The sequence below is a fragment of the Dryobates pubescens genome, chromosome 10 (genome assembly GCF_014839835.1).
Source record: "Dryobates pubescens isolate bDryPub1 chromosome 10, bDryPub1.pri, whole genome shotgun sequence".
In the NCBI taxonomy this organism is placed as follows: Eukaryota; Metazoa; Chordata; class Aves; order Piciformes; family Picidae; genus Dryobates; species Dryobates pubescens.
The window spans coordinates 25,914,667-25,942,431 of NC_071621.1; the positions used below are offsets into that span (position 1 = coordinate 25,914,667).

General features: G+C 38.9%; 1 protein-coding gene across 2 annotated transcripts in view; it reads right to left on the bottom strand.

Moving 5' to 3' along the window:
- Positions 1-27,765, bottom strand: part of IFT88 (intraflagellar transport 88) — a 57,279-nt gene that overhangs the window by 18,943 nt on the left and 10,571 nt on the right. For both annotated transcript variants that reach the window (XM_054164689.1, XM_054164687.1), the window contains 14 exons: positions 26,349-26,453; positions 25,090-25,192; positions 24,116-24,230; positions 23,785-24,016; positions 22,414-22,484; positions 21,863-21,949; positions 18,471-18,570; positions 12,452-12,538; positions 11,654-11,840; positions 10,971-11,079; positions 9,345-9,495; positions 6,551-6,666; positions 1,508-1,560; positions 230-295 (listed from right to left, as the gene is read on the bottom strand). In XM_054164689.1, the coding sequence (XP_054020664.1) occupies positions 230-295; positions 1,508-1,560; positions 6,551-6,666; positions 9,345-9,495; positions 10,971-11,079; positions 11,654-11,840; positions 12,452-12,538; positions 18,471-18,570; positions 21,863-21,949; positions 22,414-22,484; positions 23,785-24,016; positions 24,116-24,230; positions 25,090-25,192; positions 26,349-26,453 (1,582 nt within the window). The remainder of the gene's footprint in view (positions 1-229; positions 296-1,507; positions 1,561-6,550; positions 6,667-9,344; positions 9,496-10,970; positions 11,080-11,653; positions 11,841-12,451; positions 12,539-18,470; positions 18,571-21,862; positions 21,950-22,413; positions 22,485-23,784; positions 24,017-24,115; positions 24,231-25,089; positions 25,193-26,348; positions 26,454-27,765) is intronic.

Consider the following 27,765-nt stretch of genomic DNA (forward strand, 5'->3'; position numbering starts at 1 on the left):
TTAAGCAAGAAGTTTATTTTTAATCTCTATTCTTCAGTGTCACCCTAAGATTTCTTAACTCACATTTTGGTGTTGTCACTGAAAACATGCAGCACGAGCACGAAAAAAAAATGTTAGTTCGTGAAAATATTTTTCAGGTGAAAAAATACTTACATCATATCATTACTAACACATATTCAGTGTAACAAAGTGTCTTTTGATAGCTGTACCACTCAATGAAACAACTTACATTCAGCATTCTCGGGGAATTTTCTGTGAATGACTTTGTACTTCTCTAGAGCTTTCTGGTAGTTACCTGCAAACAAAAATGTCTCCTATTCACATATCCAAACATTAAGAAGGGTATCAGATGAGAAATTGGAACAGTTTAACATCTTTCCATCTTTTTAGTTCGAGTACATTATTTAATGTTACTAAATAAGACCAAATTCAATAAAACCAAGCACAAGATTCTTTAATTACTGATAGTAAAAATGAAAAGCATCTGAAAACGTCTAAATGACTCCATAAATGACAGAATTAATGAAGATGAGTTTCCTGATTTTTGCCCTTTTTGACTTGCCTCTAAGACCCCATTGTGCTATGACACACTCATTGGACAAGCTGTATCAAGTACAGCAGGGGCACATCCGAGGCTGCAAGTGTATGGATTGGTCAAATGGAAACATGTAACAGCTGAGCACTGTCTGTCCTTCCTTCCTTCTGAATACAAATCGTGTCTCTCCTTTGCCCAGATCTGGTACTGATTAAGCCTTTTGCCTTTAATTTTGGCTCAACTGGATTATTAGGGAAAGGACTAAAAATACTCTGTGAATCTAAAACCTCATATCCATAAAAGATTTGACAAAAAAAAGTTTGTTGAGATATCACTATTTTCATTTTGCTAGCATGAGGAAAAACTGACCTGCTGTGTGTTAACACAATAAGCTGGGAATTTTGCCAAGGAATCATAAATGGTCTAAAACCCAGCCAAAACCATTGTGACTGTTCTTAATTCACTGACTTCCCAGGCCCTGTTCCTTTTCTTGACATTGTATTAAATAACTGAATGGAATGAGAAAATGCACTTATTTAGTATGGAATTCTGTTCTGCAAAGTTCTAAAGCAGCAAGAAGGAGAAAGACAAAGTGGGACAGGAAGAAAGAAGAGTACAATTTACATATTCAAGTGTCTTGAATGAATTTTATGTGATGGGGAAAAAAAACAAACAAAGACTAAGTCTCTTCATTTTGCTTATGGGTATATCATATTCCCAGTAAGAAAATGTTTGTGTAAAGCAAATACTATTTTAACATTGAAAAGTTATACCTGATGTTGAAAAGGGGTAAGAATTAAGCAATTTACAGCCACTGCCTCTTGTCCTGTCACTACAGGCTCTGGTGAAAAGTCTCTCTCCATCTTTCTTAGAATCGCCCTTCATGTATTCTCCAGGCTGAACAAGCCCAACTAATTAGAAAACAAAAGGTTACAAACCTCCAACCAGTTATAACCAAGTTACAGAACTTACCGCTTCTCCTGTAGCAACTGGCAACCATCAGCTGCCACTTCACTTGTGTGGGTCTGCACATAAATAAAATAAAATCATGCACACTGCCAAACAACAAATAAGCAAAATCATTTGCATAGCATTAGTGAAGACCTACTATTATCTGCTCTTAAAGTTTTTCACCTACCATGTTGCCTTCCTAGGAAGAATTTAGCAGTTCACACAGTTTACCCCTGCTTCAGGCTTTTGGGCCTCGATGTCACTCATTTGCAGTCCTATGTTACGGTCTCTCTCCTGTTCATGAATCCGTGTGCCAGACCTAATCCTTAGACCTGTCATGTGAACTGCTAATCTTCATGTGAGATACAGAACCGTGCAATGGGGGAGAACAAAATGCCAATGTGTATTCTGAGAAAGTCATGAGGTGTTGGGTGACAGGTTGGACTTGATGATCTTTGAGGTCTCTTCCAACTTTATTGATTCTATGATTTTATGAAAAGTCCCACCCAGTAGAGTCTCACCACACCCAGGTTCCCTGCCAAGAACTACACTCTCCACTTAAGAGCTTCAAACTCCGGCTTCTCTTCTCAATGCCCTAGCTTTTACTTGTCCTCTTTTTACACATAATGGTGGTAGATGTGGTCAGAAAACAACTGAAGTATTTGAGCATGTACAATAAAAGTGCTGCACTCACTCCTCATTCTTATCAAGATAATGTGAAAATTATGATAAATCTCATGTCAATAGTGTAAGGATTCTGTGATGATTCTGTGATGCTCTATGAGCCAAAAGGCTTTCCACATCCGGATTAATATTCAACAGAAGCACATCTCAAAGACAATGTGTGCTCATGTTTTCTGAATAGTTTTGTATCTATTCTTCTCAGGTTTTCCCTTCAGTCACAGCACAGGCTGCTTTTGACTCTAAATACTGGTTTGCCTGGAGTTGCCAAAAAACAGCTTATAAAAACCAGCTGCTTCACCTCTTCTGGTTTCAGCTGAATATGCCTCCTGCAAACAATAAAGGCAGCCAAGTGGTCACCGTAATAAAGCCTATTACACAGTTCAGTATGAAAATTCTAGGGAGAATAAATTGTCATCAGCCAGCATGAGCTACACAACTTTTTTGATTCATGACTGATCTGTGTGCATGTTGTCAAAAATGCAAAACAATGAAAAACTATTTCTCAATTAGTTGTGCAATGAGATTTAAAATGTAATTATTGTGATTAAAATTACAGTCTTATTTTAACCATGACCAGAATTTTTTTTGGTTTAATGTGATTTAGAATGTTCAGTGATTTAAACTGTAACCTTGTTTACAATTAGTAGCAATTTATGACCCAACATTCACATTTATCAATTAGGATATCTAGACATTTAGGAGCAGATGTTAGTCAGTTAGAGGGTAGAAGGGCTCTGCAGAGGGACCTCGACCAACTGGACAAATGGGTAGAGTCCAATGGGATAGCATTTAACAAGTCCAAGTGCCAGGTGCTGTACTTTGGCCACTGCAACCCCATGCAGAGCTACAGGCTGGGGTCAGAGTGGCTGGAGAGCTGCCAGAGAGGGACCTGGGGGTGCTGATTGACAACCACCTAAACATGAGCCAGCAGTGTGCCCAGGTGTGGGAACACCAGTTACGAGCGGTGTGAGCAATCTGGCAGTTCAGGCCTGGAGCCTGACATGGTGGTAGGCCATGCTCAGCGTAAGTGCAGAGCTAGCTACCAGTATGCCAAAACAGTGCTGTGCCTGCAGCACTGTAATTAAAACAAGACACTAGTAGCTAGAAACATAGTGAGTTTTCTCAGAACAACAGGACATGCACCTGCATCAACAAACCTCGTGTGTCATCCATAGCTGGACCAATAATCTACAATAGTGTGATGTGTGGTCACTCATAGGGGACCAATAAGTCCATGCCAACAAGGCATACCAAGGTTATATAAATTGTAGCAGTTTCCTTGCTACGCACTTCTTTTCCTTCCATGCTTTACTGTGCCATGCTTTCACCATAGGCCTGAGCCATAGGCCTGCAATACTGGAACAATAAAGGATCAATACTGATCATATTGGTCAGCCGTACTGATTCCAAGAACCTCCGTCATCGCCATATCTGGCTAAATCTGACACCCAACGTGGCCCAGGTGGCCAAGAAGGCCAATGGCATCCTGGCCTGCATTAGGAATAATGTGGCCAGCAGGAGCAGGGAGGTCATTGTGCCCCTGGACTCGGCATTGGTTAGGCCACACCTTGAGTCCTGTGTCCAGTTCTGGGCCCCTCAGTTTAAGAAGGACATTGAGACACTTGAACGTGTCCAGAGAAGGGCAACAAGGCTGGGGAGAGGCCTTGAGCACAAGCCTTGTGAGGAGAGGCTGAGGGAGCTGGGATTGTTTAGCCTGGAGAAGAGGAGGCTCAGGGGAGACCTCATTGCCCTCTACAACTACCTGAAAGGTGGTTGTAGCCAGGAAGGGGTTGGTCTCTTCTCCCAGGCAACCAGCACCAGAACAAGAGGACACAGTCTCAAGCTGCGCCAGGGGAAGTTTAGGCTCGAGGTGAGGAGAAAGTTCTTCACAGAGAAAGTCATTAGTCATTGGAATGGGCTGCCCGGAGAGGTGGTGGAGTCACCATCCCTCGAGGTCTTCAAGAGGAGATTGGACGTGGCACTTGGTGCCATGGTCTAGTCATGAGGTTTGTAATGACAGGTTGGACTCCATGATCCTCGAGGTCTCTTCCAACCTTAGTGATACTGTGATACTGTGTGATACATTGAAACATCTATATTCTGTTATTTACTATTTTCTTGTGTTATTTACTATATTAGCCCACAGAGGGGAAAAAAAGTCTGTTATTACAGACAGCTTGCAATCACAAATAATAAATTAACAACTGGCATATGAAAGTCTCCAAAGTACTTCATGTTTCATGCATTGGACCAAGTACAAGCACAAAATACTTACACCTTTGCCAAAACAAGATTATGAAGCAATTCCTTCTAGTTTCAGCTGTTTCTTTCCAAAGTTTCTAAGAAGGTCATGAATGCCAGTATAAGCAATCTCACAGGTTGTCTAAAACACATTTTGTTTAAGATGGCCAGGATTAATACTGAAAAGAGTTCTGGCAAACCTGTGAACTGTGGTTTCTGTGAACTCTCCCTTGTACGTTTTTGTACTGGGTTTGGGCTGAGCTGGAGTTATTTCTCCTCAAAGCATCTTTCTAGTGCTGCGCTTCGCAGTGCTGTAGCTGAGTGTTGATAACACAGCAGTGTTTTGGCTACTGCTGAACCAAGCACCCAGGCTGTGTTTTCTCAACATTTCCCCATCCCAAGAGTACGCTAAGGCGATGCAGCCAAGCCAGCTGACCCAAACTGGCTGAAGTCGTATTCCATGCCATATGACATCTGCTCAGATATAAGAATGAAGTGAAAGATGGAAGTTTGGGGGGATTCATCCATGGCATCTGTCCTCCAGAGGAACCACCAAGCATAGAGAACCCTGCTTCCCAAGACCAACCATAGTCCTGCTGATGGGAAGCAGAGACTAACATCTCTCTCTGCTTTTTGCTTCTGCAGTCTATTGCTTTTGCTTATTATAATTAAATTGCTTCTATCTTATTACTGGCTTTTGTTGTCCTTTCCCCTCTCCCTTATCCATTTAAGAAGGGGAGTGACAGAGCAGTTTGGGTGGGCATTTGGCCCCTAGCCAGGGCCAAACCACCACAAGTTTCATCTAACCTATGTGTCTATTTCTTTATGATTACACCAAAGTTTGGAATTTGTTTCAATTTTTAATCCTTAAACCTTTGATTTTCTCTTGTATAATTAATGTCTACTCTAACTCAAGTCTTTTCAAAATAAGTATTAGTATTTTTCACTCAACTATGAACAACCTATTCACAGTATAATCTTTTCTTGAATAATGCTGCCCAGGGAGCTTGGGGATGATCCCTCCCTGGAGGTGTTCAAGGTCAGGTTGGATGAGGCCTTGAGCAACCTGATCTAATGGAAAATGTTCCTGCCCTTGGCATGGTGGTTGGAACTAGATGATCTTTAAGGTCCCTTACAACCTAAACCATTCTATGAATCTATGAATGTACATATTTTGTTTATATGGTGTCTTGTTCAGATTCATGGAACAAAAAGAATGAAAAATTTTAGATCACAAGAGGAGCACTAACAGTGTTTTGCTTATCCTGCTTCTTTTTAAATAGGTTTCCAAAATCACAAAATAGAGACATTCACATTTGTTAGAGTGAATTTTAATTGCAGGAATTTTAGTTGGTCTATTTGTATAAAATTCTTCATGCACACGTGGATGAGAATTTATTTCCACATAAAAAGACCACATACATCATTTCAGAATTGTTTGAACTCTGGATTACACATATTTAAATTATTAGGAATTTCTCTGGTAGGCTCCCTTTCTGATCTAGAATACAATATGTCACCTGCATAGTTTATTAAATGCAACATATTCTGATAAAGGACAATTTCAGCAATTAAGTTGCTGAACTGAACTCAGTATACTTCAGATATTTCTAGCAGGACCAATTTGATCTGCCAACTTATTTTCAGTCATCATGGGTAGTTCTGCAATGCACATTTTTGCTCACCTCTATAACTTATTTGTAATATCCTCTTTATGAAAGTAGCAGTTATGTGAAAAGTGGAAATGCAGCAAGAACTGCTTAAAGATACATTTGTTTTCCTAAATGATACTTCACTACATGATAAAACAACAGAAAGGAAGTATTTCACATAAAGCCATAAAGAAGGAGGTCTTGGTGGCTTAGGAGATGTTCCCCACTTCATAGCTGCGTTATATGGTAATAGAGAAAAGACATTCTAATACCCACTACTATCTTGTGCCCAGTGGAGGCTCTTACTTAACACTGAAATTGCACAGTAAACACAAAAACACTGTAAATGAGCAGAAAGGTGAGAAAATTAACATCCCAAGCATTCTCTGGTATTTGCTTAAAGTTATCCAGCTAATTTATCTCTAGATATAATTACAGATATCTAATCAGAAAGTATTTCAGGAGGCATAAAATAATCATTACTTACAGGATAAGTGCTGCTCTTTCAAAGTACTCAATGGCTTTTTCACAGAACTGGGTGTCAATGTAATAGGCTCCAAGCCATTCAATGACCTCAATGTTTGAAGGGAAATACCGGTACGACTGACAAAATAGGGAAGGTGAAAGAAACACAATTTTAGTGATAAACAACATCTTTATGTTGCCTCTGGAATATCTTACTCAAGTGTTTAATTCTCCAGATGCTAAAACATGTAATATATGAATGGAAGTAGTGTGCTATACTAAGTATTCATGAAAAAAAAGGCATGCCAAGTTTTCTAATTACAGAGTATTTTTCAGAACTTACCTGAGATGAGTCTGTCACATTTTCCATCTAGCCTTACTTGAAATATTATTTTAAACAGTTTGCCACAGCAAAAATGTTCACTTAGATCCTACCTTCACGTTAGTAAGTAACCTGAAATGTTAAACAATACTAACACACGTACAATTCCACACTCAAGTCAGTCAGCTGGAAACCTCACCCAAAAGCACTCTTTCCTGTGGTGTAAATAACAGTTTTGGCTTTTTAGAAATTCCCACTGAAACAGGCAGCAAAATTATCCTCAAGCACAACTCCACTAATATTCAGATTGCAACACAGTCTTTGGTCATTCTCACTTTGCACAGAGAAAAGGACTTCTCATATTGCAGCAAAGCAACTTTCCATCCTATTCCTGCTAAACCAGAAGAATCTCTACAACCTACAGATGGTACAGATGGGCCTCCCAGTTTAGGAAGGATGTTGGAACGTGTCCAGAGAAGGGCAACAAAGTTGGTGAGGGGTTTGGAACACAAGCCCTGTGAGGAGAGACTGAGGGAGCTGGGGTTGCTTAGCCAGGAGGAGACTCCGGGGTGACCTTATTGCTGTCTACAACTACCTGAAGGGAGGTTGTAGACAGGTAGAGGTTGGTCTCTTCTCCCAGGCAACCAGCACCAGAACAAGAGGACACAGTCTCAAGCTGCGCCAGGGGAGGTTTAGGCTGGATGTTAGGAAGAAGTTCTACACAGAGAGAGTGATTGGCCATTGGAATGGGCTGCCCAGGGAGGTGGTGGAGTCATCGTCATTGGAGGTGTTCAGGAGGAGACTTGATGGGGTGCTTGGTTGCATGTTTTAGTTGATTAGGTGGTGTTGGATTAGTTGATAGGTTGGACATGATGATCTTGAAGGTCTCTTCCAACCTGGTTTATTCTATTCTGTTATTCTATTCTACTATAGCTGGTTTGAAATGAGAGAGGATGCCTATCTCTAAGCAACTGCATAGACATACTGTGTAGCCACACCACTAATACAAACTTACATGCAAAAATGCAAACACACTATATAAACCTACATAACCATTACAGAAATACAGCTTCACACCAACAGAGTTATGTTACACACCTTTAAAGTGAAATTTATTATATACATCTTTTATTTAATCTCAGACTATATTTTACATTAAAATTGCTAGGGGTCAGTGTGTGTTGTCTGGATGATGAGGTAGTGAAGTGAATTGAGAATTGGTTGAAGGAAAGAAGTCAGAGAGTTGTGGTCAATGGGACAGAGTCTAGTTCGAGGCCTGTATCCAGTGGTTCCTCAGGGGTCACTAGTGGGACCAGTATGATTGTGTATATCCATCAACGACTTGAATGAGGGCACAGAGAGCACTGTCAGCAAGTTTCCTGACCACACAAAACTAGGTGGAGTGGCTAACACACTGGAAGGTTGTGTTGCCATTCAGCAAGACCTGGACAGTCTGGAGAGTTGGGCAGGGAGAAATTTAATGAAATTCAACAAGGGCAAGTGTAGAATCTTGCACCTAGCAAAGAACAAGCCCATGGACCAGTATAGGTTGGGGACTGACCTGCTGGAGAGTAGTGAAGGGGAAAAGGGCCTAGGAGGTCCTAGTGGATGGAAAGTTGATCATGAGCCAGCAATGTGCTCTTGTGATCAGGAAGGCCAATGCCATTCTGGGTTGTGTTAGAAGGGGTGTGGTCAAGAGAGGTTTCTTCTCCCCCTCTACTCTGCCCTGGTGAGGCCATATCTGGAATATTGTGTCCAGTTCTGGGCCCCTCAGCTCCAGAAGGACAGGGAACTGCTTGAGAGAGTCCAGTGCAGAGCCACAAACATGATTAAGGGAATTAAGCATCTTCCTCATGAGGACAGACTGAGGCAGCTGGGTCTCTTTAGCTTGGAGGAGGCTAAGGGGTGATGGTGAGTACCAATAGGATGGAGTCAGCCTCTTCTCCGTGATGCCCAACGACAGGACAAGGGGCAATGGGTGGAAGCTGAGGCATAGGAAGTTCCATATAAACATGAGGAAACTTTTTTTCACTGTGAGAGTAGTGGAACACTGAAACAGGCTGCCCAGTGGGGATGTGGAGTCTCCTTTTCTGGAGATACTTGAAACCTGCCTGGATGCATTCCTGTGTGATCTGGTATAGGTGATCCTGCTCTGGCAGAGGGATTTGGACAAGATGATCTTTTGAGGTCCCTTTTAATCCCTAACCTTCTCTGATTATGTAATTCAAATATAAATCCCCCAATTGATTGAAAAATCAAAGCCTGAGGCCAAATTCCACATGGAAACACAAGCTACGTGTTTCTTTAGGATCTAACTACAAAAATCACACTCTTCCCCTGCCTTTTTTTTTGCCTCCTCCCCTTTTTTTTTTGTGACATTTGAAAAAGCTCAATTTAATCAACTACTAATTTGATATAGGAACCCATAACATTAATTATAATATAGTCATTAATTATAACAAAGTGCATTGGAAAAACAATAAAGATCAAGTACCTCATAATAGTAATGAAAAGCCTGGGATTTGTCACCTTCATTATCATACAGTTTCCCTAACTTTGAAAGTATATGTGGGTCAGTTGGTACTACACTGATCAACTGCAGGAGCCACTCTATGGCTTGATTCGGATCTTCCATGATCTCATATCTGAGTTTTCGTCAGTCAAGGACTGAGGCTGATGATATTTTGATTTACTCAAAATTTCTACAGCTTTACAGAATGCAATCCATATGCTTGGACACATATGTCCAGTCACTGTGGAGTGGAGATAAGCTGGCCTTTGGTTTTTTTTAAAAAACTCAATTTTCATAATTTCCTTCACATCAAATTATTTTTGTTACACTGAAGAAAAATATTCAGAGGTCCTGGCTGCTCTTTCACCTTAAAACCACTATTGACTCAACAGAAATTTGGGCTTGATTCTACTCTCTCTGTCACTAATTGTAAATGACTTGCTCGTTTACAAGAATGAAGTATAAGAAGCAGGCAAGATACTTGTTGCCTTTACAACTTGGCTGGTTTTTTGTAATGCATCAATTTGTCCTGAAATAAGTGATTAGGTAAAGCTGCTATTCCCAAGTGCAGATGTTTGCCTGCAGCAAGATTTTCTGTTCTGTGTCTAGGAAGCACAGCACAGACAGGGTACAATTCAGGTCCAGACAAGAGAAGCAGCTTTAGCTGTAATTAAGCCTGCACTGTGTTCTCCCCTCCTCAGACACCCCTGAGAGGCACAACAGCTCAGATGTCTGCAGCTATGTGAGCTGGAGCTACTGCCCAGTATGTTATTTTCAGTTTCTTGCTTTTCCTTCATGGAAAAAGCTTGTGAGCATTGGGGGGAAGCAGTTTTACACTGCAGTGGAGCAGAGAAATTCTCCCCTAGAAGGGAACTGGGAGTTGTAGGGCCATTTATGCTGCTGTAAAGGGGCTATACAAGGACCAGAGATCACAGCCCTTTTGTGGGTTTGGAGGTTACTCACTTTACTGACTACAATATATTTTTATTACCTTTGCTATTCTTAAAAGTATAGCACAGCAACTGGAATGTGTTCTGCCTTAAGGAGGACTTCATTATGGTTTGCACACCTTCTGAAGCATTGCTAAAGAAATTCATAGTGTAGAATATCCCTGGTGATGTACCAAGCTGACCCCTTTTCTCCTCAGCTTTTCCATCTGTCAAGCTTTTGCAGTGCTAGGAGACAATTCTTTCCTTACATAAACACCAGCTAATCAGCTAATAGCTTTCAGAAGAGAACTTCACTTTCATAAACTACACTATTTTTTTCTTAAGGTTTTACTTAATTGTGCTTAAATATGCCATATTATTTTAATGCCAAGATCAGCAGGATTTTAAGTATTCCAGGACAAAGCTGAATACTGAGTGTAAATGTCTCCCCTACAATGTGAGCAGTCTCAATGTATTTCTTCACTTGCTTCACTGGAAATGTCCAAGAAGGTTTTAAGTTTTGTTCTCATCTCTATGAACACCTGAGTGACTCTGTGCATAATCATTCTAATCACAATATGCACTACAGTAACTTTCCAAGTCGTGATTGAAACACGTATTTCATATTAAATGACCTTACTAAACCCACCATCCCTTATCATAATCCAGAAAAAGATACATTTGTGCTATCTGATGAATGACTTGGGCACTATCTCGAAGGATTGCATGGAGTTTCTGAAAACAATCCAAAGCTTCATCTATTCTGTTTAACTTCTTGTATGTTAAACCTTAAAATAAAAAGAGTTACAGTATTAATGCAATGAGAACAAAAATACTTTAGAATACTGACTGACAGAATAACCAAGAAAAATTACATAGGAACATGGTACTCAGAGGTCTTGACACTGACAGACTCTATTTGTGAGAGCCATGCTTCTAATTCTTATGACTTACCAAAATGATAAACATAAGGAACATGAACCTAACCAAAGACCAAGAACATAATGTCATGTCACTTTTTGAACAAGATGAATGAGGGAAAGAAAGCTCTCAGACAGGAATTACTCTGATGGTTTAATAATGTTAAAACTGGTATATTTTTAGTAGATAGCAGAAATTTTTAGCTTTGAAGTGACCTACCTCATCATCTGCAATTACTAGTTGATGCTGTTAAGTTTGGGTTGGTTTTTTTGCACAACAGATAGAAAGCACAAATTAATATCTTGCTATAACATCAATTACTGAATAAACTAATAATACTTGGTATATCTTTCAATACAATAAAATTTGAAAGCCAGATTCTCAGAATCACTGGTGTTACCTTCAGACAAAAGCTGGATCACAAAAGCATCTTTCACTTACCAAGATTATAAAGTGCTTCAGTGCATGAGGAATCGTTCCTTAGAGCTTCCTTATAAAATTCAGCTGCTTTTTCATAGTCTCCATTTGCAAAAACAGTATTTCCTTTGTTAGTTAGAGCTGCTGGATTGTACCTATCAGAATTTACAGCTAAATCTGCATAGCTGGTTGCTTGTGCCAATTCATTCTCCTACATGAACAAAACAAACATTGTATTAATCATCTGTCAGTGAATTTTCTTGCAGCTGTGGCTTCTTAGTGTAGTGGAATTTCAAAAGACTGAAGAAAAAGAATACATTCTTCAGTCCTAAAACCATTCCTTATGCATTTGTATAAGGCAGATCTCTTTCAGAGAATTTAACACCTGAGACATTTTTGCCACTTTGTCTCATTCGGCCTCAAAGTTTAATGTTTGTATTATTTCTTTAAAATCCCCATACCCAACAAACTTCATACACAAACCCACCCACCTAAGCTACATACTTCACATCTTCCTGAAGTTCAGCCAGGGATGTCAGGACCTGAGTTTTAAATGCAGCTGCTGAACTTCTGCACAGATCTCACTGCAGGGATACTTCTGCGGCCTGGGGCTCAATCTTACTTCCTCTCAGCAGCAGGATACAAAGTGCACCCTTCAAACTTTTCACTTAGAGCCAAGAATGAATGTTCCAAAACACCTCTAGCACGCAGCTTCTTCTTGTTTACAGAGATTATTCAGAAAGACACAAAAATTGCTGCAAGGATACAAGTTTGCTACATAAACCATAATTCCTAACTGGCTCAGTTGAAGCAAACACTTACCAAATAATAAAGGAAGGAAAGGTTTGTTGCAGCTGCACTCTTCACTCTGCTATCCTTTTTTTCAAACATCTTTAAAGTCTCCAGTGCCTAGAAGTAATTAGAAAACAACTTACCTTCCACTGAAGCAAACTTGTACCAAAATTATTTCAGAAAGCACTGATAAACTTGACAGTTAAAACCAGCTACAATTATTGACTCATATACTCACATGCAGGGTAATTACACTTGTAGAGGGTACACATCAAAGTTTATCTGTATTATACTTTTAATCTTGGTCACAGAATTTCAGTACTATTGGTTATTTATTTATTACTTCTTCAAAATTTAGATTAGATACACCTACACTATTACCTGACAATCCTAGGCAAGCTAATATTGTTTGTTTTTAATCCAGTCATCTCATTAAAATTCTCATACCTGTTTTTCTAGTTCTTTAAATGAACACAAAAGGATTCACATGAAAACTCATTAAAAACCTATACACTAAATACACAAAAATATTCAACACAGTGTTTGCAACACAGTGTGTTTTCAGTGGTTCAGTGTAATAAGACTCACAGAATCACAGAATGTATCTGATTGGAAGAGACCTTGAAGGTGATGCATCCAGTTCAACCTGCGAGCCAGTACTGAAGGATCAACATTAAACCATGTCCCTAAGCACCAGGTCCACAGGCTGCTTAAACACCTCCAGGGATGGTGACTCTACCACTGCCCTGGGCAGACCATTCCAATGTTTGAAAGAGCTGTAACTAGTGGAGTCTCCTAGGGATCAGTGCTGGGTCCAGTCCTGTTGAACATCTTCATCAATGATATTGATCAGGGGACAGAGAGAGTGCTCAGCAATCTGCTGACTATACGACACTGGGAGGCTTGCCTGATACACCTGAAACCTGTGGCCATTCAGTGAGACCTGGACAGACTGGAGAGCTGGGCAAAGAGGAACCTAATGAGGTTCAAGAAGGATTAAGTGCAGAGTCCTGCATCTGGGAAGGAATAATAAACTGCACCAGTACACATTAGGAGGCAATCTGCTGGAAAGCAGCCCTGTGGAGAAGGACCTGGGAGTCCAGTGGACAAGAAGTTATCCATGGGTCAGCAATGTGCCCTTGTGGCCAAGAGGGCCAATGATATCCTGGGGTGCATTAAGAGGAGTGTGTCCAGCAGATGAAGGGAGATTCTCCTCCCCCTCTACTCTGCCCTAGTGAGACCTCACCTGAATATTGCATCCAGTTTGGGCTCCCGAGTTCAAGACAGACAGGGATCTACTCAAGAGAGTCCAATGGAGGGCTACAAGGATGAGTGTGTGTCCTACAAGGAGAGACTGAGAGCCCTGGGGCTTTTTAATCTGGAGAAGAGAAGACTGAGAGAGGATTTAATAAACATTTATAAATATCTGAGGGCTGGGTGTCAAGAGGGAGGGGACAGGCTCTTCTCAGTTGCACAATGTGACAGAACAAGGGCCAATGGATATAAACTTCAGCACTGGAGGTTCCACCTCAACATGAGGAGGAACTTCTTCACTGTGAGGGTCACAGAGCACTGGAACAGGCTCCCTACAGAGATTGTTGAGTCTCCTTCTCTGGAGACTTTCAAGACCCATCTGGATGCATTCCTGTGTGACCTGCGCTAGATTCTCTGGTCCTGCTCTGGCAGGGGGATTAGACTCTGGAGGTCCCTTCCAACCCCTAACATCCTATGATCCTGTGAAAGTGAAATGAAAGGCAGATTTTTTATTTTCCATTGACTATGTAATAATAATTTAGTATACAGTTGCAGATGATAAGAAAATCTGGCTTTTTTACACTAAATATTTATATTCACTACACAAACTGTTACAGAGTATCAGTCAGGCTAGTCCTATCATCTATTACAACACAGATGTGGCAATCCCAATTTAGCCATAAACACAAGGAATTCAAAAGTTTCCTTCTTCCTTTACATGAAACCTATAAGCTGCTGTTTACATAAAGTGAACACTTGAAACTCTATGTGGAATGCCAAACCAAACATAAAGGAAACAAGTTTTAACTGACTGTCATATGTACTGTTTTTACAATGACTTCAAATAAAACCCATGTCTGTACTAATGACGTGTAAAATGACAAAATATATACAGCTAGATGCAGTTCATTGATTTAGTCAACTACATTCCACATCTGCCCCTATACTCAGCACTGGTTAGGCCACACCTTGAGTACTGTGGCCAGTTCTGGGCCCCTCAGTTTAGGAAAGATGTTGACTTGCTGGAAGGTGTCCAGAGAAGGGCAACGAAACTGGTGAAGGGTTTGGAGCACAAGCCCTGTGAGGAGAGGCTGAGGGAGCTGGGGGTGCTTAGCCTGGAGAAGAGGCTCAGAGGAGACCTTACTGCTGTCTACAACTACCTGAAAGGAGGTTGTAGCCAGGTGGGGGTTGGTCTCTTCTCCTGGGTGGCCAGCAGAACCAGAACAAGATGACACAGTCTCAAGCTGAGCCAGGGGAGGTTTAGGCTGGATGTTAAGAAGTTCTTCACAGAAAGAGTGATTGGCCATTGGAATGGGCTGCCCAGGGAGGTGGTGGAGTCACCATCGCTGGAGGTGTTCAGGAAGAGACTGGATGGGGCACTTGGTGCCATGGTTTAGTTGATTAGATGGTGTTGGGTGATAGGTTGGACTCGATGATCTCAAAGGTCTTTTCCAATCTGGATAATTCTATTCTATTCTATTTAACACATAAGAACTATGAACTAGTAATGACCATAACAATCTCCTAATAATAGGAATTATCTAAATAAGTACACCAATTTCATTCAAAGAGTATTTCAGAACTTAGTCTCATTATTTTAGTGGTCTCTGAAATACAAGACTCCAACTAGGAGAATATTAAACTTTTATACATATTTGTGACTTTCTCTGAAAAGGGAATGGTCCCAAATATTTACAGATCTAACACTACTGTATCTGAGGTATTCTATTCTTACACAGACTTGTTTCTTTTTGGAATTCATTTTTAGTGAGAGTAGAGCTATATAATTTTTAATGAAAGTAGAGCTATATAGTTTGAAGTCACTGTATGAAAAGCCATTTCCCATTGTAGCTGATTTGCATACCTTTTCTTTTACTGCTAAGTGGCACCCTCGACGATAAAGATTAGAGTGGAACTAGTCTCTTTTTCATGTGTAATGAAAAGCTCCTAAGACTCTGAACACTATTCACTTATTGGTAAATTGTTTCAGCAATTATCAGCCCTAGGATTGAAATCCATAGCAATCCTTTTTATCCCTTCAAAGTAGAAATTCTCTTACTGCATCATCAGCTCAATTTCTGTATTTCTAAATAGCTTCTAACTTTAATCCCAACAATAACAATTACTTAGATTCAACAATGAAAACACAGAGTGTCCAAAATATTCTTTGTGACATGCTTCCAATACATGTAAATTATTTGCTTATAGGAGTTAAACTTCAAAGCAGCTTGTCTGACTCAAGCAGAGTCTGCCAGAGATGTTAAGGAGCTGCATGAGTAACCTGCAGAATTTTGTTTTTTGTATTAATTTGCAAAAGTTTCTCTTTTAAATTAAGAAAACATTCAACATATCTAATACACAAAAACCCTTACTAATAAAATACAGTCTAGGCACTTTCATCATGCTTGTTTCATTGTTGCTAGGACTGTTTGAAAATAACATACTCATGATGACAAGCATATAGTTAAGCCCACTAGAGTTACAGTAGAATCCATTTCAGTTCATTTTTTTGAAACACAATAAAGCCTTGAAACTGAGTATTTAAAAAAGGTTTCCATTCTTGTTCTTCAGCCAAAGGTGTGTTGAGCAGGTGGTGAGTTAGCAAGTATACGAAAAACAGACAGACAGGATGAGTAAGTGGCAGCTCCACTTTTATTAGGGGGAAAAAAAAAGCTCTTGATCTTCCATCACTGTTTTGCAGTCCCACTCTACTATTAACTAGTTCCAGTACAGGCTAAAGATCTTCCATCACATAATCAAAAGGGAATCTTTTCCACTTACTCTTAACTTCCACCAACACCCTTGCCTCTCCATCCATTGGAGTACTCCACAGAAACATCACCAATGATCTCTGTATGTCATTTTACCTCTGTGAATGGGTTTCTTTTGTTTGTTTTATTATATATACTAGGTACTCACTGGAAATTACAAAAAATTACCATTGAAGTAGTAGATTCTTGAGACCATGTGACAGTTTATCTACCTGTAACACTCTCACCCTTCAAAGTCTATCAATAAAGCTACCAGATTTACCCAAAACTTTCCAAACTCTCAAACTGTTTGCTGATCTCAGAGAGCTATCAGTCAGACATGCAGTATAATAAAGGATAACTCTATTGCTATATCTACAGGGAAGAAGAGGAGGACTGGACAGGACAGAGAAGGAATCACAAGAGCTTAAATATGAGAAGGGAAAATGGGATAATGTTAAACATGTGGTCTTGTGTGCAGCCCTCCAAGCTATGGGAAGGTGAAGGACCTCAGAAGATAACATGCAGCTTTAGCTGTAATTTTATGTATATCATCTCCTACTTCTTGCCACTTCTGCAAAGCCAGAGGTTGCCATATTCCATCTTAATTATTCAGCACTCCTATCATTGAATGTACCGAATGGTCCATGTTGGAAGGAAATTGAGCAAATCCTATAAGGTATCTGAACTTTTTGTTCGGATGAAGCTGTTTTCCAACTGCTCACATTTTGAAACAAGACTTTGTTCACCATCAAAGAACAGACCATGTGACAGTTTTGACAAAAACCTTATTAGAAACCTTATATTAAATGATTACATTTTATATTAATACAAATTATAATTTTATAATATTATGATATAAACTTACATGAAAATATTATAAATTGTTCCACAACCTATATAAATTTGGTTACTTAAAAGAAAACCCAACGCTCCCCAAAAAAACCCAAAACTAAACCCAACAAAAGTCTCAAACATTTGTCCTAAAATAAAACAATATAAGAAAGCTGCACATTTAAATGTGTTAAGTTGTGGTATATACCCACACTGGCAATTTATATGCATAGAAAAGGAAAGGCACAGTTAACAGCCCGTTGTACTGATGAGAGACTGGTGGTAATTTTTAACATGAAGCTCACCATAAAACTTCTTGGCAGAAATTTGCATAACTAGAGACTGAATGGCCAGTTGCAGAAAGCAATCTTACTTACATAAAAACACATAAATAATTTCCACAGAGCCAAAAGTGACTTCTCATGTGTATTTTAAAATATAATGAAACAATGAAAAGGGAACATGTAATAATATGCATGATAAAACCTGAAAAAAATCACTAAGGCAGACCTATCTTCTGAACTTCTGCCAGCTATACATTTACTTGGAAGCACTGTTATTTTTCTATGACTTTCCTCTTTTGCTAATATACACTGTGGCTTAGCTGAAGTAATATCTTTTCATTAATGGTGATTCATCCCACCCCTCTGTGCCTGCAATGGGCTAGTCTTTTACAGGAGATGCAGAACTGCCCAAGCTTCTGAGCAGAAGGTGAATTAATTCCAGTTCATATATCAATGGAAGGATAGGAGGGGTTGCTAAAGTTTAAGGTCAGATTATAGTATTTTAGGGAATGCTGTAGTACATAGGGAACAATAAGAATACCATAACATAAACAATAAAGATAAATATGAAGTGCATATTTTGGTTCTGTAGTCATCCTGGAGGGAAGATTCAGCTCACAGTCGTGAAAACATCTCCACTTTGATCAGCAACCTGCTTTCTAGGCTCTATTGACTGTACTGACTACAGTTCTATTAACTGTAATGCCAGCTTGGACAGTCAGTGAAATGAACTTATGTCAGAAATTTCATTCAGGTAAAATTCATCTCTTGCCAGTGTTTCTATAAAGTTACTTTACTGAGCAGCACTAATATAATTACTATGTTTGCATAAATCTTTCTTTCCCTTGCTGAAAAACATGTTGTGGCTAAGAAAGACATTTTTACCTACATAGCATTAAAAAGTGGTGATGTGAAAAGTTACTATACCTGGTTAAAATCCTGTTGCCTCAAATAAGTGATGGCTTTATTTATTTCCAGGTCATTGGCCAACTCTACATAGTGAGAAGCTTTTACTGCTTCAACACACCTGCAACAGAAAACAAACCATAAAACAAATGCATCTGTTCAAATGTCACTTTAAGCTATTCATTTGTGCACCCAACTGACTTTTCAAAATGAGTTGCTCTTAGCTATTATTTCTTTACAGAGGCAAAGAGTACTTTGGTTAAAAACATTTGAAAGGTTTTATTCCCACCCACAATCTACTTCAATAATACTATCACTCCTCTCATTTTTTAAATGTTTTTTTTTTCAGTCAGCTGCCTAAATACCAGATTATTTTCCATCACTGAGTGATACTTGATGCAAGATACTGACCAAGATAATTTTTCAAACCGTTTCCTTTGGATGTGTTCTATCAAACCTGATCTCTGGTTGCATATGCCACCAAGCACATAAACCAGCTTAGTGCACAAAGCCAGAGACTGCAGATTGTGTCCCTGATGTATAGAATAAGAGTCAAGTCACAATAATAAACCTCTTTCTGGTTATGCCTCCCTAAAAATAATTTGGCTTAGGGTCTTCTGTAAAACATGGTCAGAACAGAACACAACAGAAGGTTCAGATGTTCATTCACAGACACCATCTTCCAGGGTTTGATGTGGTTTACTTTAAAATTGCCTCTGGGTTGAAGCAAACCCTTTATTTATTGTACACATACACTGTTCTCTCAAACTGTCTGGAATTAAGCAGACTAAATTAACAGCTTTGTGGGTTTCTTCTTTGATCCCTTCCACTTGTTTGTTTTGTAGGGTTTTTTGTTTGTTTGTTTGGGCTTTTTGTTGGGTTTTTGTTTTAAGTTGAAGGAATGCCCTCTTTTCTCCTAAAAGTTGGTTAATTCATTAAATTAAACTTTTGTTGACAGACTGACTGCTGCCACAATTGAGTTGGCACATAGACAGTCTCCATACAGAGTAGACAGATGCTTTCTATGTTGGAGGAAAACTTATATTGAAAAAAAGAGCAATTTCTGCAGACATCTACAATAAAAGTTAAAAAACATCTTTCAACTGTTACTGCAAATATCTTTTAACCACAAAATTCAATGAGATCTAACTATCCAACTGGTCCTTATGGAGTATGACACTGAGATTATGTCACATTTTAATTAAGTTATAAAATCTGAATAGTATTTGTTCTCACTTCATTTCTGTAAATAAAATCAAAAGCACATTTAATATTTGGAAAATCAAACTCAAACTGCTGGTTAAACTTCTTCAGTGGGCTTGAATTCCTCAGCCCAGAATGTTGAGCAGAGTAAACCTGTCCTGATAAACATAATCCCACATATCTCACTAGAAGTTGTGTCATTAGCCCGAACAGATGATGGTGTTTTGCTTTGTGACAAGTATTTTGTGGCTAGCATTAAAGAAACTGAGTATTGACAACCTTTTCCAGTTTTCTTGAACAAAACAACAAGATACAGAGCAATCAAAACTGTCTTAAGCTGACAAGTTATAAAGCAGCAAGCTAATTTTCATAAGACTGCTTCAGTTCTGAATGGATGATAGGGATTATTAAACCATGAAACACCACCTTGTGGACTCTAGCAGACTGAACATGTCTGTGTGAGAAATTATTGGATAAACTGCTTTATTAGGAAATTATAATCATAGGACTTGCAAAATTTGCAAATAATCCTAAGCAGTCAAAAGAAAAAAAAAACAACCAACAAATTAAGTAAAGGAAAGATCTTTCTCCCATCGAACCTCAGTAACCTCCCAAACACATACCTGTTAGCAATGCTGTGCCTGCAGTTACACAACATTTGCTTGCATACATGTTATTTTCCAATAACATTATTAAAAGCAATAAAAATAGCAAAGTAAGTCCTTTAATAAACAACTAAAACCTAGTTAAAAATATATCATTAAAAGTCATACTAATAAAGTTTTATACTGTCCTTATAGGAATTGTGTCTATTTTAGAATAGAATAGAATAGAATAGAATAGAATAGAATAGAATAGAATAGAATAGAATAGAATAGAATAGACCAGGTTGGAAAAGACCTTTGAAATCATCGTGTCCAACCCATCATCCAACACCATCTAATCAACTAAACCATGGCACCAAGCACCCCATCAAGTCTCCTCCTGAACACCTCCAGTGACAATGACTCCACCACCTCCCTGGGCAGCACATTCCAATGGGTAATCACTCTATGAAGAATTTCTTCCTAACATCCAGTCTAAATCTCCCCTGGCTCAGCTTGAGACTGTGTCCTCTTGTTCTGGTGCCGGTTGCCTGGGAGAAGAGACCAGCCCCTGCCTGGCGACAGCCTCCCTTCAGGTAGCTGTAGAGAGCAGTAAGGTCTTCCATGAGCCTCCTCTTCTCCAGGCTAAGCAACCCCAGCTCCCTCAGCCTCTCCTCATAGGGCTTGTGCTCCAAACCCCTCACCAGCTTGTTGCTCTTCTCTGGATACATTCCATCAAGTCAACATCTTTCTTAAACTGAGGGGCCCAGAACTGGACAAGTACTCAAGGTGTGGCCTAACCAGTGCAGTGTACAGGGGGAGAATGACCTCCCTGCTCCTGCTGGACACACTGTTCCAGATACAGGCCAGGATGCCATTGGCCTTCTTGGCCACCTGGGCACATTGCTGGCTCATGTTCAGTCTACTGTCAACCAGTACCCCCAGGTCCCTTTCTGCCTCTTTTCAAGAGAAGGGCATTCTGTAGAAAATGCCACAACAAACTAAGCTGGAAATTGAAAAATAAAGTGAATACAAAAATCTGAATGGTAAACTGTATCAGCAGCCTATTGCTGTGTACGGTTGTATAGGTTAAGAAATAGTAGATAAGGTTTATCTTTATAAACATTAAGTTTATAAATTAAATGCAAATAAACCTTTTATAATACTATTCAGATTCCAGTGTTTTATATCAGGACTCTTCGGAGTAATGAAAACTTCTTCAGCATCGCAGATCTTCAAACTTACAATAAAGAGTAGCAAACATTGTCTTCCACATAGCATTTGTCTGTAGCATTTTTAAAGTACTCAAAATCTCAAACTGAATTTTCAAATCCAATTGCAATTAAAAAACCTCTTTCTGTCCTAATACAGAACACTTTTAAAGGTATAATTAACAGGTGAGCTTCACAGATAAAAATAAATCTAACACAAAATAGACACTAATGTTTTATTTTGTTCTTCTCCACAGCATTATGGATGCAAACTGAAGATAGCCTGGATGCTATGGTTGAGACATGCATCAAACTGTGTTTCCCAGGCTGCTTTTTTTTAGTGAACCTGGTTTCATAACCAGCATGAGGGATCGTTGTACAGCTTAGATAAAAAGAAGACCCACTTGACCCTTACCAGTCATAGCCCACTGCAAAAGATGTCTCTATCACTGGTGCAATAAGTTTGGCAGCTGTCATGATGTATTCCTCTGCCATGGACTTCCTAAAGAAACAAACAAAACCAACACAAAACCCCAATGTAAAAACACATCACCATTTCAAAAGACATATATAGAAAGAACCAAACCTTGTTCTTGCTTCTTTCTACACTTAGGACAATCTTTTAAATTCAATCCAACCAGTCCCCTGCTACTGCCCCTGCCCTGTATTTTGATAAAGCACTCCCATCTTTTCTGTTTTCCTTTCACTGCACAATGTAGTTATATTTCTAAGAAATCCAACGCTGCAAAATTTCAAGCACTGAAACCTGTAACACCTGGGATAGAAATTCCCCTTTAGTGCAGTACACTGAACTGAGTGAGCTGACCAGTTCTTCCAACCATGAGCTTCCCTAAGAATTACGGGGAAACTTCCATAAGAAGAGCTGTGGACATGCAAGAAGATTGATACTTTCAGAAGCTAAAATTTATGGTACCCCAGTCAAGAAAGAACAGAATCCACCACTACCTCTCACGTTCTATTTGTGTTAAGCTGTCATTTTTAATGGCTTCAATCAGCAGATTCGTACGTGGATCATCCTGGAGGGATGCAAAACAAACACAAATGACACCAGCATGCATTCATTTTATTTATTTTATACACAATATGACTGTAAACATAAATTGATGCAAATTACATAGTTTATATAATGTCAGTTACTTTTCACAATTCAAAAAGTTAGCTTCAGTTTAAATTAAGTTTTCTAACCACAAAATCTAATCCTGTTTTTCTGCATGTGTATGTGGTCATAGCTCACATTAACGACACCTATTAATAACCCTAATATCATGTATGTCAGAGTAGGAAGGCTGAAAATCACAGTGAGAATATTCACAAACTGAAAAATAAAAGCATGCTTAAGCATTTGCTGAACTGCAGTGACATTCAGCAGCTGACTTGTGCAACAACTTCTTGTTAAAATAAATCACGTGTATCATCTTGTAATTTCCATTATGTATTTCTGTTAGATCTAAATGAACTAATGCATGTATTCTGGGTAGCTACCTCTTCCTGATTTACTGGGGAGAGATCATACATTTACACAAAACAAAGACCAGAAGGAAACTTTCTGATCTTTGACCTCTTCATAACAAAATACAGAACTTGGAATGTCTGTTAAAACTATAGCTTGTTGTACTGGGTTGGACTGAGCTGCAGTTAATTCTCCTCATAGCATCTTTCTACCGCTGTGTTTTGCAGCAGTAGTTGATAACACAGCAGTGTTTTGGCTACTGTTGAGTAAGTATCCAGGCCTTTCAACATTTCCCTGCTCCAAGAGTACATTGAGGGGTGGGCAAGATCTTGGGAGGGGACATGGCTGAGCCAGATGATTCAGACTGGCCATAGAGGTATTCCATACCATATGAGGTCAGCCCTGCTTCCCCAGACCGACCATCGTCCTGCTGATGGGAAGTAGAGACTAACCTCTCTCTCTCTGCTTTTTGCTTCCATGTGGTCTATTGCTGTTTCCTTGTTAGTGGCTTCTGTTATTGTTTTTTGCTCCTCTCCCCCTGTCCACTTAAGAGGGGGAGTGATAGAGCGGCTTTGGTAGGCATCTGGCCTCCAGGCCAGGGTCAAACCACCACCCTCGTCTATACTTAGAAAGAGCTTCTATAGTCTAATTTCTCTGCCAATGTCTTCAACTAATTCAAGTATTTAATGATCCTTATTGTTGTGAAATTTCTGATCAAGTTATTTTATACATAAATACACATCAGTTTACATATTCTGTACAATCCAAGCATTCAGTATTTTTCCCCCCTTCTCCTCATTTACAATATATAGACACAGTTTATTTTGTTTAAACATAGGTAAGTGTTTTGGGTTTTTTCAACTTACATTTGGGGAAATGTATTTATCATCGTAATCCACTTCTAGGGGAACTGCAATCAGATTTTGGAAGGCTTTTTTCATTTGCTCGCTGTTTCCCATAGCAAAATAACATAGGATCAAGTTGAAGCCTGCCTTCAGGTTTGGGGACATGCTCATTATGTGCTCAAATGAAGAACTGGCATCAACATATTGGCCAGTTTTAATGAATGCCACGCCGATATTTTGCATTATTTTAATCCTAAGTAAAGAAATCAGGATTAGGTTATATTTTTAACTATCAAATAACACTATATCCAAAACCTGCATTTCAAAACAATGCCTGTTAGTAGAAACTTACCTCATCTCTTTGTGGACACTAGGAATCTGGTCTAGAGCCATGCGGTAGAATTTGATAGCTTTGGAATAGTTCCTTTGTTTTAAATATATATTTCCCATATTCACCTTCAGTCTGCCTATCAAAAAAAGCCAGCAAGTTACAGTCTTCCAAAGTACAGTTACAGTATTTTTCAATTGTTTCAAAGTGATAGTGTAATAACTTAATGAATTTGTCTTTGCTATATGGTACTGGTATCCCGTTAAAGAATCACAGAAACATTCAGGTTGGCAAAGACCGTCAGGATCATCAAGTCCAACCGATAACCCTACTCTACAATGTTCACCCTAAACCATATCCCCAAGCACCACATCCAAACGACCTTTAAGCACCTCCATGGTTGGTGACTCAACAATCTTCCTGGGCAGCCCTTTCCAATGCCTTTCTGTGAAAAATTGCACTGCACAGAACAACCTGCTGTAAATTTTCACCCAGGAGGATATGAAGTAGTAATGAAACCTAGAAAACAACTACCATGTAAGATGTATTCTGATTTTTATTGTGTATTGAGGGATGAGGTAGAGATTATTTACAGTGCACTACAGGAAGACAGCTGTAATTAAGCACTTTTTAGAAAAGTACACTGCAGGAGTCTCAAAGATGTGCAAAATGCTAAAAAGAAGCTTCCAGAAGAGGAAAGATGAGTCAAATGAGAAAAAAACCCAACAACCAAAACCAGCATTAGAGCAGACAATATAGTTTGTGCCACATGAGAAAATTTGTCTGCATGTTTAGCTTAGCCTATGTAAATAAAAAGAAAGACTTCATCAGTTGGATAATCAAGCCACTTTAAATTATACCTTCAAAGATTATGCAAATCTGTCTTCCACTATGGCAGACATGAGGGCTGAGACCTCTGAGAGTCAATACCATACAGATGAAGTCCTCAGTCTGAACACCTGACTACCAATTTTAATTCAATGTGGAATGTAACCTACCTCCATTGATGAACATCTTATTCTTCACTATAACTTGGTAAGTATTCAATGCCTCAGCATACATTTCATTAGCAGCATACTGACTGGCCAGATTGAAAAGAACCTATAGAAAAAAAATGGAATTATAGGTACAAGAAAATACGTTGTTCTTTTAACAGTAATAAACTAATTCAAATTAATTTTACCTTGGAAGTATTGTTTTTACCAGTTTTAAGCCTCCCATCATTAATATTCCTCTGGTTTTGTATGGTAACAGAGAGAAAAGAAGTTTCGAATCTATTTATTCTAGGCGATTCCTCTGGTTTTGTACTTATATAACTACCATTAAAAATGACACAAAGTGGACCTTAGCCCTAAGTAAACACAAGGTTATAATGCAAGGCTGTTAAAAAACACTCACACAAGATCATTCTCAGAAACTGTAATTTATGACTCGTAACATATAAAAAAAGGGTCCTTCTACCTGTGGTCACTCAGTTATGAAGAGAGAAGTTTTTCAAACTCCTGTTTCAAAACATAAATTCTGTTGGCTTCAGGTAAAGTACCTCTACATTTCTCCCCCAGCTTTATTCTGACTTTCATCACAAAATAAATTACTAGTTCTGCCTAATTCAGTGTATTCATTGCTACTAATCTTCTCTCCAGCACTACCTGGATCACAACTTCAAATACCCTAAAGCATTTTTATGTACACTGCATTCCTTTTAAAATAAAATAAAATAAATTTACTATAAATTTGAACACTAGAACATAAATCTGCATGCCCACTTTAAGATTCAGGATGTAGAAATACTGATATATTCTATTTGATGTAATGCATTCTCTGTCACTTTGTGGCTGAAGTTAAAAGGCTGTGTGATCTCTCCTGTTTTCTTCTCTTAGCACTGTACATTTTCTGGTCTATTTCTGAAGGACAGGGTTTACATCTGTTATATTTTGATATGCATGTTTTGCATGTGAGCAGATAACTGGAAGAAGTCATCATGGGCATTCTTCCTCACTTAATATGACTGTGGTTTCTCTGGTACTTGAAATTGTGAGCAAACAGATCTGACGACATAAATGGATCTTTGCAATCCAGTGCTAAATTTAACTTGAAGAAGTTATTCACTTTATCATCATAAACTTCCTTTCACCCTTAAATGTAGACCATACCTAATTTAGTACACTGGTAGGAGCATTATGACACACTTGGTAAACAGTGATATGTCTCTTCAGCAGATTTTAAACAGCACCTTTCACTCACTGAAAGCACTTACTGAGTAAGTGAGGTCTAAGTTGATGTTTTCTGGAGCTGCAATTTGTTCACGTTGTCTCACCAATAATCTTTCCTTTCTTCCAGCCTCTTTTGCCTTCTCCAGAGCCTTAAATAAAACACTACAATTTAGCAGTGCCTTACATCTTATGATGACAAAAATGCATTCAACACAAGTATGAAAAAAAATATACTCATGTCCATTTTCTTTAGATGGGTAGACTGTGTCCAGTGCCTGAAAAAGAGCAATATAACCTACCGAAAGGCATTAATCAGCAATAAGCAGACATACATGTGTCTAAATCTGCTTAGCTCTATTAGAGTAGCCACACACACATACATATATATATATATATGCCATAATGATTAGATTATGGTAACTCTAGAAGACTAGTCTATTCGTATTAATTATAGTAAGTACATGTATTTTTTATTGGGGTTCTTTTGTTTGCTTGTTTTTTAAAGAGGGAGTATATTTAGGCTTGCCATGTTTCACAGCACAGGAAGATGTTGGAAAGAAAGGAAAGGCAGGAAGTAAAGACATACATTATCCAAATGTATGCTGTACATACACCTTGACTAATTCTGTATGCTGGTAAATTTGCCTCCCCCCCTTTTTTTTTTTTTTAATCTATCCACAAGTGGTATTTCACATGCACTCTTTGTCTCCAACAGATGTGAATTTGATCAAACCAAAGGCCATCTAGCCTAGGGTATGTATTGGGAAGCATTAAGCAGATCAAGAAAGATGTTTTACCCATTTTGGTACTCCTTTTCAGGATACAATCCTAGCCTACAAAACTTTGTAGTTCAGATGACTGAGCAAGAAACATCGTATCTCAAAGCTCTAGTTATTTTTTTCCCTTATGGATCAGATGCCATTAACTTGAGAGGGCAAGTTAAGCACAACGGAACTCTACATCCTAAAGAGCCCAATGCATCTCATTAATTCAAAAAGCTGGGCCTGTTTTGCCTCCAGTCATTTAGGAGCTGGAGCTGGCCAGATGAAATCATATGGAATAGAACATAAGCCTTGCCCAAAGACAGAAGAATTAGAGGCTATTTTGGTGCACTGGGATCCAAGGCTGATGTGTTCTATTGCCACTGTGTTATGGTGTTGACACTTCAGGGTTTGATCAGCTTGGAAGGTCTCCTTGTCTGTATAGACTGAGAGAGTATTAAAGAGTTCATCTTGTTACTGACCCCTTATGGTGCAACAAACCCAATATAATATCTACCATATGCTATAGCACCTGACAGGGAAGGGCACTGTGAAGGTTGCTTAATTGAGATTGACCCTGGTGCAGAGCAGCAGTCCTGGATGAAAGTTACATTATCCAAAAAGCCCAAGCAACATCAAGGAAATAGAATGGCACTCAGACAAGATCCTCACACACCTGAGGATCAAATGCTACAAAGAT